This window comes from Enoplosus armatus, chromosome 14, assembly GCF_043641665.1.
Source record: "Enoplosus armatus isolate fEnoArm2 chromosome 14, fEnoArm2.hap1, whole genome shotgun sequence".
Taxonomy (NCBI): Eukaryota; Metazoa; Chordata; class Actinopteri; order Centrarchiformes; family Enoplosidae; genus Enoplosus; species Enoplosus armatus.
The window spans coordinates 5,110,301-5,122,479 of record NC_092193.1 but is presented as its reverse complement, the minus strand read 5'-3'; the positions used below and the strand labels follow the sequence as shown (position 1 = coordinate 5,122,479).

The window sequence follows — 12,179 nt, the reverse complement described above, 5'->3', positions numbered from 1 at the left end:
TTTTTGGGGGGCGTTAACGGTTAAAGCTTTGCTCTTTCTTTTGTTTCAAGAGTACATTTGAGCTCTAGTAGACAGTTTTGTCTGAACTGTTGATTAGGATCTAAAAGAAAAAACAAAAACAAATGTAGTGGACATTAATGAATATTTCACTCTGTGGGATCCACGGACAAAGAATTAATTTAAAGTCCCAGGCTGAAAAAAATGATCCAGCAAAGTCCAGTTAGTATCTTTTGATTGTCCTTTGGAAGCTAAACCGCCACAGCACTTAGGATTTAAGTAGTCTAGAGAGATGGTGTGACAACGGATGGAAACCTACATTCAGCTGGAAAAGTCACGCACAGCTTAGGAGAAATAATGACCTTTGTTGTAGGAAGGCAGCTCGCTGAGATCTGATATTATTATTGTCGTGGTTAGGCTACATCTCTACAAGACCTATTCATACAGAGTTTTACATTTACTATAAACATATGCTAAGATTATCTGAAAACTATAATTAATCTGACCTGAAGTCCATTTTATTCAATCGCGTGAAGGAGTAGAGACGACCTCCCCTCACCATCAGCCCCCCTATGTCCTAATTATGTGCCTGTCAGTCATACCAATAACCAGAGCATCTCTTTATCCCATCTCAGCTCTAGCTAGTTAACCACCGTTGTTCGTGATATGTGGCATGGGATTAGTGTGTCTGTGTGTTTGCATGCAAGTAGCAAGGTCAGACAAGTTGTTCTGGATCAAAGCTGACAGACAGAGTGAAGGGCCCCGGATACTTTAAAACCCACTGAGCTGATTTGTCCTCTTGGCCGCCCACTCTTCAGCCTGCACGATGGTCAGACGGTCCACATTCATTCACGTAGGAAACTAGCAGTTCTGTCAGCCAGCTGGACAGGCTGCCGGCCAGATTTTATTCAGCCAGTCGGTCGATACACCAGCTCGCCCCTAGGCAGGCCGTCTGTAACCCAAACAACCAACCAATCAGCCATCCTCTCTGTGAGCCAGCTGGATAGGCAGTTAGTTTGTGTAATGGAGTTAGATCTTTATGTAGTTTAAGTGTGTCTGAATATTTCAACGATATAGCGAGTCACTCAGTCAGCGCACCAGTTGACCAATGAATTTTCAAGCCAACTAACAACAGTAGCTGAAGACATTGTGTATTATATATTCCCGTAAAATTGTTTGTGTTCCTTTTCTTGTGTATCAATAGTTTGTTAATATTTACCCACTTATTTATTTGTGTGTCTTTCTTTGTCTTTTTCCAGTACATCAACGGTGGAAACCTGGAGCAGCTTCTAGACAGCAACAAACACCTGAGCTGGCCCACAAGGGTGAAACTGGCCTGTGAGATCGCCAGCGGTCTGGCCTACCTGCACTCCAAAGGCATATTCCACCGGGACCTAACGTCCAAGGTTAGCCAGACAGGCTAATTGGTTGTTAAGAGGAGAAACCACAGCTAAAAATAGAAACTGCAGGCCTTCTTGTGGCCCTTTTTGGCTTTTGATTGGTTATTTGTTATGATAAATGGGAGCTTTGACATGTGATATTTTTGGTTTAGAGACCCACATCGTTCTAGGCGTTTCACTAGAGAAGAATACAACATATGACAGAGGAGGAATTCATTAGTCCAGATCATTTTTCATGACTCTTCCTTTGACTTTGGCTACTTTTTGTGTTTCTGTGGTCCAGTAGTTTCAGGTGGCCTAGCACTTTTGTACACCACTGTACTGTATATATACTGTATATATTCAAATATTAGTTGGTTTTGACAGCTCATAGTGCAATATCAGTGTTTGGTCCCAGGATAGTGACGCAACCTCTGCACATAAGACTTGTGTTAGATGTTAGATGCTGCTCTTTTACTCCTCGGCCTGTTAACCTCACACTAAGGAGCACAGTGTCACAGTCAGATGTGATAATCTGTACCAGGCAGCTTCTAGTTTTCCAACTTGACCCAGAGCCACGTTGGCATGAAACTGGCAGGGAACAGGGACAGTATGCACTCTGCTGTAAACTCATATTCATTGCCTGTCTGAGCTTATAGTTGTTCATCTGTAGAAAAGTAGTGCACATAGAAATGCAAGTAAAGTTTAAGTGAAACCTGTTACTAAAGACAACAAACACATGGACAATAGTTTTATAGTTGTAATCATAGCCTTGCAAATTATACTTCCTCAATTTGATACAAAGTCCATTAGCCTGTGACTCATAAGGCAGTCATGCAACCCAATGGACAAAGCAACTTTCTCTCCTTTTGTAAATATTTAAATTAATGCTGTGTACTTGTTTCAAACACTCTCTCCTTCCAACTGTACCTTTATCCTATGTTTCAGAGATTATACTGTATTCTTATACATGTCAGTGTACCCTTCAATTATAAAGGAGTTATAAGCTATACATACACAAAGTGCAAGAAATGCCCAGAATTAAGGCAATGACGTTTGAACAGTACAGTAAATTTTACCACATGGTGCCACATGGTAAAAGGGTGGCAGTGTAAGACATATGTAAACATTAATGCACACTGAAGCAGCATGGTACAGCACGCTAACTCATTATTAAGGAAGGAAGCATAGTGAGAGTCTCGTGCACTGGATTCATGTATCATAAGTAATGCCAAGTAGAAGTTTATTTATATATATATATATATATATATAAATTAACATTCAGCTCAACTCAAGTATCTGTGGCCACCAACTGTTAACCAACGTGTTAACTGTCATGTTGTCACACAGGGTTGTGCAAAGGATGCAGCAGTGCACGTACTGTTTTGCACAGTACAATGATAGAACTGCTTGGGTAATATTAGTACAACAGTAGATTTACAAATAGTTCCTTTTTAGGGTGAAGAGGAAGAGTCCAAATATATTGAAACTTCGTAGTTCCGGTTCTCTCGGAGAATGACAGTGTACAGTAAAATGATATTGAAGGCCGTTGTTCAGTTAAGAAGTGGAGATTTGGCTAATACTGTTTGCAGCAAAATGTTTTTTTAAATCCCTCACTGTCACAAAACTATTAATGTGGGATAATAATGATAATGTTTTTCTGTATTCGCAGAACTGCCTGATCAAATGTGATGACAACGGCTACACAGCAGTGGTGGGAGACTTTGGCCTGGCCGAGAAGATCCCCACCAATCTGTAAGGAGTTCTCCACTGATTACTGCTCTGCATGCTGTAGATACACCAGATCTTTATTAGTAATTCAATAAGTGATTGTCACATGTGGTGCAACCTATTTTAAATAGACTTAAAAAGAGAACGTGTTTATATTATTATTATGAATCATCATTTTCTCCATGTCTGCTCTCCACAACAATGATTTTTGTTCCTCTCTGTTTTTCTTGTTACACCTATTTGTTACTCACTTAAGTGTGTTCCTCCTCCTCATACCAGGTGCAGGGTTATTTATTAACACATGTGTCTGGCACTGACATTAACACCAGGCTGTATAGTTCACATTCTCAACTTTAGTGTTTTGATAACAGGAGGATGCTATCAGCGCAGGGTTTTGTTTTTTTGATACTGCAGTTGAGTTGATACGACTTAGACAAATGACCATTTCTATAATGTTGTATATCTATGCATGTGTATGTGGGTATGTTACCACGTATGAATAATGCACATGAGAGCATATGGTCCAACTTACCCAATCTAAATCTAAACGGCGCAAAAAGCTACTGAACTTAAAGGATTAGAGAGCAAGATTCATCACACAGACGATCTGAAGTCTTTTCCCAACTGATTGAAAAGTAAGACAGCAGTTCTTCATTTACACACAGCACGACCAGGGTCAGGTCAGGCTTTTCTTCCTGGTGGGCACTGGGTCGAGGCAGGATTGTTTCAAACCAGCTTGACATATTTACAGTCAAATTGACATTTAGTCTGCTCTGCCTTACATGATTTTATTGAATAGTGTAATAAAATCACGTGGGCAGAGCAGAATAAAGAACACAGAGTTCAGGAGTCACCTCAAAGCCTCTGAAGTTTCTTGAATTATCAGCCACAAATGACTTCCTCATTATAATAATCTTTGTCAAACACTTGTGTGTGTGTGTGTGTGTGTGTGTGTGTGTGTGTGTGTGTGTGTGTGTGTAGTGCTGAAAGAGAGAAGCTGTCAGTGGTTGGTTCTCCTTTCTGGATGGCTCCAGAGGTGCTGAGAGATGAATCCTACAATGAGAAGGTAAATTCCCCAACTTTCACCTTTGACCTCAAACAAGATTACATTAGATGAGCTTTGATTAGACTTTCACACCGGGGAAAATGGATCATAAAAGCAGCAATAAATAACATAAAGCTCAAAGCAAAGCACTAATGATACGTAGCATAAGAAGAGTTGGGATGAAGAAGTTCCCATTGATCATGGAGAGCTGTATTTCAGACAGGGGAGGTCTGAAAGTTTGGTACATATTTTAGCAGAAGTTAGGGAATATCAGGGAGTTCGACAAATGTTTCATTTTGTAATAAACCAGGCGGTTTACCATTTTTGAAAACGACTTTCTGGTGTTTGCATGTATTTATATGTGTCTCTCTGTTTTTAGGCAGATGTGTTCTCCTATGGTATAATCCTGTGTGAGATCATTGCAAGGATCCAGGCTGACCCTGACTTCCTTCCCCGCACAGAGGTGACTGCTCATCTACTTCTCATTTCTTTGCCACCCTATAACCTTGTAGTGCTCCAGCTGCCTGTTTGCTTTGTATACAGGTTGATCTGTTGGTGTCCCATAATTCACACCCTGTTTGTACTGTGTAACATTCACATGACTCAACGTGCTGAAGTCTGTTTTTTACATTGTCAAAGGATGGAGAGCAGCATTGGTTCTTCTTAACCCACCCAGGCAAAACTATAACAGTCACCCACCACCAGAGAGGACTGACAAGTTTGTTTTTCAAATAGAAAAGGCACTGCTCAGTACATTTAATGCTCACAATTCTTAAACAACTAACTTTAAGGCTTCATTATCAAAACTGTTCATGTGTTTATTTTAGAAAATGAATAAGGGTTAATATACAAAAGGCAGATTTTTTTTTTAAAACCACTCAAATATTGATTTTGGTATGAAAATCCAGTTTTGGTTGGATTTCTGATTTATCTCCATGCTCTCCTAGTATGAAATAAATGTTTATTATTTAATATGCAAAGAAGGGACTCAAAATATTACAAAATAATACTTAAAATATTTTACATAAGCTGTATGTACTGTAGATTGTCTTAAACACAGTTGGATGCAGCTATTTGTTTTTGTTTTTTTGTGTGTAAATTCTTAAATTTGAAATATAATGTACCTTTTTGAAACCCGCAGAGACCTTTTGTCTGTCACACATCCTGCGTTATTTAAAATGTCAGTATACTGATAGAGCCAAAACGTTAACTTGGCAGTCAGCAGGAGCATGTCGGGGGGATTAGTCTGACATGAAGCTGGTTTTGGCAGAAGAGTTACAGTATGTCAAACATCTGATGAATCTCTGTCTATCTCTGTCTTTATCCCACTTTTGGAATAGTAAATACAAATTTCCTGTTTAACTTTCACACATCCAAATCTCTCTGTCTCTCTGTCTTCTCCCCCTTGCGATCAGAATTTCGGCCTGGACTATCACACGTTCCAGCACATGGTTGGAGACTGTCCGCCTGACTTCCTCCAGCTGGCTTTCAACTGCTGCAATGTGAGTCCGCCACACTCCAATGTCCAATCGATCTGTCTCAGTCTCTGTCAATTAAGATATAACAGTATTGTAACAATCATCACTTGTGATGAAGAGCAAACAGCAGCGGCCACGTGTCTGCTGTTAGCACATGGTGGTCATGTTTAAGTGCATCTATAATAATAAGTTGTTTATGACGAATGTTTCTCTGTTCAGAGAAAGAGATTTCCCAAATGGCTTCTGTTGGTTGTTTCTTGGAATTTCCACAGTTTTAGTTTTAATTTCTTAAGTAACTATTATTCCCTTGTTCAGAAACAGAGGGGCAATCTGATTATCTGAGTAATCAGATTTGGTGCACTATCCAGGGGGTCTTCTGTTCACTAAAAGCTGGATCAGTTACTCGGCAGACTCAGTTTTTCTTTCTCAATATTCGTACATTGATTGTTAATTGAGTAACTATTAAAATGAGGAGGAACATTTAGTAAATCAAACCAAATCAAATATACTTCTGTTTGCATGAGGTTTTGCCAGTTCAGGTTTCACATCACATCCTAATCACTGGACTGGAATTGGGATTTTCTTTCTCTCTCTGACATAATTACAAACCGCAGAGGATGAGGGCATTAAAGATTTTGGAGCACCCTGCTGATTGATCCTATATTGGCTCCCTCCATCCCTTCTCATCCTTGTCTGTTGTCTCGCTTTTATCATCCTTGTCATCTTTATCCTCCACCCAAGTCTTTTCCCAGAGCATCCCAGTGTCATTTCATTTTTTCTTAATGGTCAGTTTTACAGTTTCTTTCTAGCATCTTCGTTAAACCCCCCCTTGCACTTCCATGTTTTTCTATCTGATCTTTTTCTCTCTCTCAGATGTCTGCCTCACATACCTTTTCCTCCTTCCACACTGTCACTTTTAAATATTGTCACTAAAGATGTTTTATGTAACATCTTTAACATTAGCATATCACTGCTCAAGGAAAGAACATCCAGATCTATAGACATCTGAAAGTGTAACTGGCACAATTGGTAGCATACGTTTTTATTGCTTCTGTTTCTTAAAATGTAAGCCCACAAGTCCTATTGCTTCCAGTTGCAAAGAAGACCTTTGCTTGTTCATTCAGACATGATAAGGTGATTTTTTTTCCACTGGCTTTTCTTTGTTACCACTTTCTGTACCAATAAAAGCTATAAAACAATCTCCCTTTCTGCCATAAAACAATATAGAGCATTTCTCGGGAAGCCAACTTGTAAAATACAATGTAAATGCTTGAAGAGGCTTCAGCTCTGGTCTTGTTTGTTTATGTAAATGATTATAATGTTATATTATTAACATGGTAATGTGTTTTTTGAGTGCAGTCTATCACTGCTTCTGCACCATTTTACTGTATATTAATGTGATCTGTCTCCGTATCTTCATTTTTTCCTTCCTCCAGATGGACCCAAAACTCCGTCCATCCTTCCCAGACATCGTCAGGCACCTCGAGGAGATTCTCGCACGCCTTAAAGTTGAAGAGATGGAGCACGAGTGTGTCCCACTCAGTGGGGACAACGACAAGAAGACCATACCCAAAGGTAACAGCACTGCACAAAATCTCACTCTGTGATGCTGCGATCCGTCATTTCAGCTTTAGCTGTTGTTTACAGGAAGATGCCCGTACATTCCTGTAAAAGAAGGTGTTAGGAAGGGAAACTATAATCCAAGCAGGGCAGCAGAAACCTATTTTATATCCTCCTTAACCTGTCACCCATCTTTACCACTGCACACAGGCTCTGCTTGTACTCTTATCTAGTCAGCTAGTCAATATTTATCCAGCCAATGTCAGGCTGACAGAAACTTTGCTCCGTTCCGAACACCAACCAGGTTTGTCCAGATTTTTTACTTCTCTTCCTGTTTGGTCAGACAATCAGTTCGTCAGGAGAGTAACATCCCTATTATAATCCACTCTAATATCTGTATCCCTGTTCTTTGCACACCAGTAAGTTATTCAAGGAGCATTTTTGCAAAAGCAAAGTTTATAATGTGTTGTAACATTTATCTGAGTATCTGTATCACACTTCAAAGAATCTGAGCTCAGAGTCTTAGGTTGCCGATAATATAAACTTCACCATGACTTAGGAGGAAAACTGGTCTGAGATCAACATTCCTATTTTGAGATACTTGATCCATGCAGGCCCAGGTTTCACTTCTAATTTGGTCCAGCGTACAGCCGCCTGCATGTCTGACCATCATGGAGTCAGGAGGCAGTAATGTTTTTGTTTAGACAAGCCAAACAGCTCCTTTTCCTCAGCGCTGCAGTGAATGAAGAAGGAGAGCACGAACAAATGACGTCACAGGATGCAACAGCGATTTATACCAGTGACGAGTGCTTTTTCATACATCTGGTGTTGTGTTGTAAATCTAGATGAAGCATACAAGATTTATAAAACACAGTCTGGGCCTGTTGACGTAAGAAATATCTTTTATTGTGTGGAAACATGGCCTGGACCTGACAGTTCTCACTCCTCGTCTGCTGTCAGTGGTTACAGCATGTCATGAACTTCTTCTGCTCCCCTCCTTCCTCCCTCTCTGTCCCCCTCCTCCAGCTCCCTCTCTCTGTTTACCTGATAACATCAGTATTTCCTGAAAACCAGGATCACCCTCATAGTGGGAAATATTTCTGTGGCATATCAACTTTTTTGTATCTTTTTTTAGAGTAGCTTTTTTTGGTCCTCATGAGTGAGTAATTCCTTCAGATATTTCCTGGCATAAATGACACAGGATCACTCAGAAGTGCAACAATACTATATAATAATAAAGTAGGATGTTTTCTCGGTTAGATCATGTGTATTATCTTTGGGAATAACTGATTTTTTGTGAACTAGGGAAATGACTATTTATGTGCTTATCTCTTTCTTAACAATGTGATCAATCGCTCACTTTTTTTTTTTTATCCCTGTTGTCATCCTCACATTCTTCCTTTCATTTTCTTTTTTAGTTTATGAGAATATTAAGATCCAACCACACTTCAGAGGACAGTAAAACTGTAAAACAAATCTCATTCAGTACCTTGAAGAACAGGGATTCAAGGAACTCATGGCTATGTAGTTTATACAGGATTTAGTCTGTATTGCCACCTAGTGGTTACATGAGATTCTCTATTTTACTGTCAGAGCACTATGAACAAGATATGACAAAATTACTGTTTGTTTCTCTTCAAAGAAATATACACATCTAGAAATTATGAAGTATTATGTAAAATGTGTCACAAAAACGTGTCTGTCTCTTTGTTGAAGGTGAGAAGATCCAGGGCTTCAAGCGACTAAACCCTCTCGGTTTCCAGGATGATAAAATCCCTCCGAAATCACCCCGCCCCCGGCGAAACATCTGGCTCAGCCGCAGCCAATCAGACATCTTCTCCTGCAAACCAGGAAGAAAAGTCAACGTCCAGGACCCTTATTATAACCCCCCCACCACTCAGCGAGCCTCTAAGGCCCGCAAGATCAACCCGTTCACCGCCCGAGAGGACCTGTGTGGGGGCAAGATTAAGTTCTTCGATGTGCCCAGCAAGTCTGTCTTCTCGCTGGTGTTTGACCTCCACTCACCTCCGGGGAGTGCGTTCAGTAACCAGCCGCCTGCTCATGGACCCGGTGGACCGCAACAGGGGACGTCTTACTACTGGCAGCAGCTTCCAGGAAGACAGTGCCACTCTTTACCAGTGTCCCCCCAACTGCCCCGCTCCGAGATCTTCAACCTTGCCGCTGCTGTTAGCTCCAATAACAACGGTTCCGTTAACTGTAACTCCAGCCAGCTCTCCACAACGCTGCCGGGTGAGTTGTCCTTTGAGCATTTCTGACATAAAATGTGTGAATTCACACTTGCACAGAGCTTAAAACATGTAACCGCTGTCCAACATTATTTGGTGATTTTGATATTCATGGTTGTTCTGCATGTACATCGTTTTTTGGCAGTTGGTAAAAGTGGGAAGCTGTTGCAGGAACTAAACCACAGGCATTGATTTTTTTCAACTCTAAGTGAATTAGATATCAAACAAATATACAAACTTGAACTATGTTTGTGATATTTGCACATATCTATTTATTTGTGTATATCTATATTTATATATATATATCATTTTAACATATACTGTTAAAAAAAGATAAGATTTCTCTATTAGATGAAAAGTTATTTTATTTTGTCTCTCTCCTAACAAAATATTACCAACGGTCTTGCTTTATTAAAGAATTGATGTATAATCAAAAGTAATATAAAATAAATACAGCTTAACTCTAATCAAATACCTGGATGTGGGTGAAAGCAGCTGCTGTATAATGTGACCAGAAATCAAATTAGATCATTTCTTTTTATGCTCTTTTGATTTTTCCTCTACCTTTCCATTTCTCTTCCCGTCCTTACTTCTTTTTTCTCTTTTTTCTTTCCCTTTCGTCTCTTTCTTGTTTCCCTCTTTTCTTCTCTCAGCGACGAACAGGTCTGACGCAGGCCAGATGGGAAATGACGTCCGACAGAAGGCAGCGCTGAGTGTCTGGGCGAAGAAATACGTCGTGGTTGAGATCCCACCTTACTGCAGGCAGCCAGGAGGGGAGGAGGACGGAGAGGGGGAGGAGGGGAGGAAGGAGGGAAACGAGGAGGATGAGATTGGGGAGAGCTGGTCTCCGATGGCCCCCAGCGGTGAGAGAGACAGTGGAGAGCCGATGGACTGCTCCAGCAACCTAGAGGAAGAGGAGGAACGACGGAGAGGGACAGACACCTGCCCCATGTAACACACATGTAAATCCACACACACACACACACACACACGAGAGGAGGACTTTTATTCCTGGATGGAGGACACGGAGGCAGTGGGAACTATTTTGAACTAGTAATACTGACGGACTGGACACAATTCAAAGGTTTTGGAAAAATGTAAAAAGAAAAAGCACTTGATTTTTATCTTTCATCGATCACATGTTGATTAATAAATCAAGCACACCTGATAAATGTCTGTCAAAGATAGTATCACCCAGATGTGTCAGGACGAGTCTCCGTTTAGCACAGAAACAGAAAGGTTTTATCAACACAATGGACACTCGGCAGAGAGATTATTTTTTTGAGAAGGTTGTTTATATTTAATATTGTGAGATGATGTAGATTTTTTTCCTTTTTAAAGGTTTCTCATATTAGGCGTCTTGTCAGTGATGAGGGGCACTGAAGATCCCTTGTGTTGTGTATGTGTGTGTGTTTAAAAATCAAAGCTTGTGTTTTGATACCTTTCCCCTTGTGTTCTTTGTTAGACAAATGTTTATACTAAATCAAAAAAAGAATCCCACATTTTTCTGATTAACGAGACAGTGCGCTGATATCCAGATGAGAAAATTAGATGTGATTTGTGATAATGGAGTGCCTGACAAACAACGCTCATGAGACAGATGTTAAACCATCCTAGCAACCAGTGCTCAAATATTTTACACCAACAAGTCTTCACCTACTACTTCACAGGGAACTCCGCCTAACAACAGCAATAGTGAATTTAGAGAGGAGATGACTTAAAGGTCAGCTGTCAATCACTCCATGACTGTTGCATTGTCTTTAAAGGACCATACCGGTGATGTTAACATCTTTTAGCACACTAATTAAAAGTACAGCAGTTCGGTAGCCACTTCAGAGGCTCTGTAAATCAGCCCAACTAACACCACTCAACAGACAACAAGCAGCTGTTGTCGAGGCATCACAACCAGAACACAAACTGTAGGCAAACATGGATGTTATTAAAAAAGCACTTTTTTACAGTTTTTGTATTTAAAAGTTGCTGCTTGAAAGCCGCCTTTCAAATCTCAGATGTCAAGAGTTTACTTGAACGCCCCACAAGTTTTCAAAACAGTTCCCTCTTGATTAAATTAGTAATCACTCTAAATCAAGTTTAAAGCAAGACTATGTCACTTTTGAAAGACAAAACAACTCAATCTTCCTCTTGCAAATGAAAAGTTGAATTCATACAACAATAAAACTCACTTCAATACACTCAGGGATTTAGCCGCTATAGCCTTATTTGGTCTGGTGTGACCAGTAGCTTATGGCGGCTAATGTTAGGAAAGTTTAGGTATTGTTGTGTAATTAACATTACTGAGTCATTTTTGTTGATTTTATCTCCTTTTGCTATTGTGCAACACACATTGTCACATAGCAGCACGTGATTTTACACCCGTAACACAGAGTTAAGATATTAGTTTTTTCTCAAAATACAGTTTCCAAGTGCACAAATGCACTTTTACCTGCAAGAATGTTTTCATTAGAGAGATTTCATTCAGAGATTAATTGAAATTAAATGTACCATTGTGCTGTAATTCCCATTTATGGCCACAGTGGTCGCTGTTCTGCAAAAGTTGCATAGTCTGGTTTTAAAGTCAAAACTGAAATTTATAGAAAGTAGGAGCTCCCTGAAGATAGGAAATCAATCTTATGTCAAACTTATAATAGAGACAAGCAGTCATTTTAATTATTCATGTACAAAATAAACATAAATTAACTTGCTGCGAATATGTCCTGTAACAGTGTTACAGAACAAACACAGA

The 12,179-nt window shown here is 39.9% G+C and overlaps 1 protein-coding gene across 1 annotated transcript in view; it reads left to right on the top strand.

Annotated features, from left to right (window-relative positions):
- Positions 1 to 12,179, top strand: part of tesk2 (testis associated actin remodelling kinase 2) — a 28,109-nt gene extending 15,930 nt beyond the window's left edge. The window contains exons 6-13 of the mRNA XM_070919381.1: positions 1,257 to 1,403; positions 3,049 to 3,131; positions 4,089 to 4,173; positions 4,532 to 4,615; positions 5,568 to 5,654; positions 7,067 to 7,205; positions 8,907 to 9,440; positions 10,090 to 12,179. Of these exons, the coding sequence (XP_070775482.1) occupies positions 1,257 to 1,403; positions 3,049 to 3,131; positions 4,089 to 4,173; positions 4,532 to 4,615; positions 5,568 to 5,654; positions 7,067 to 7,205; positions 8,907 to 9,440; positions 10,090 to 10,391 (1,461 nt within the window). The 3' untranslated portion in view covers positions 10,392 to 12,179. The remainder of the gene's footprint in view (positions 1 to 1,256; positions 1,404 to 3,048; positions 3,132 to 4,088; positions 4,174 to 4,531; positions 4,616 to 5,567; positions 5,655 to 7,066; positions 7,206 to 8,906; positions 9,441 to 10,089) is intronic.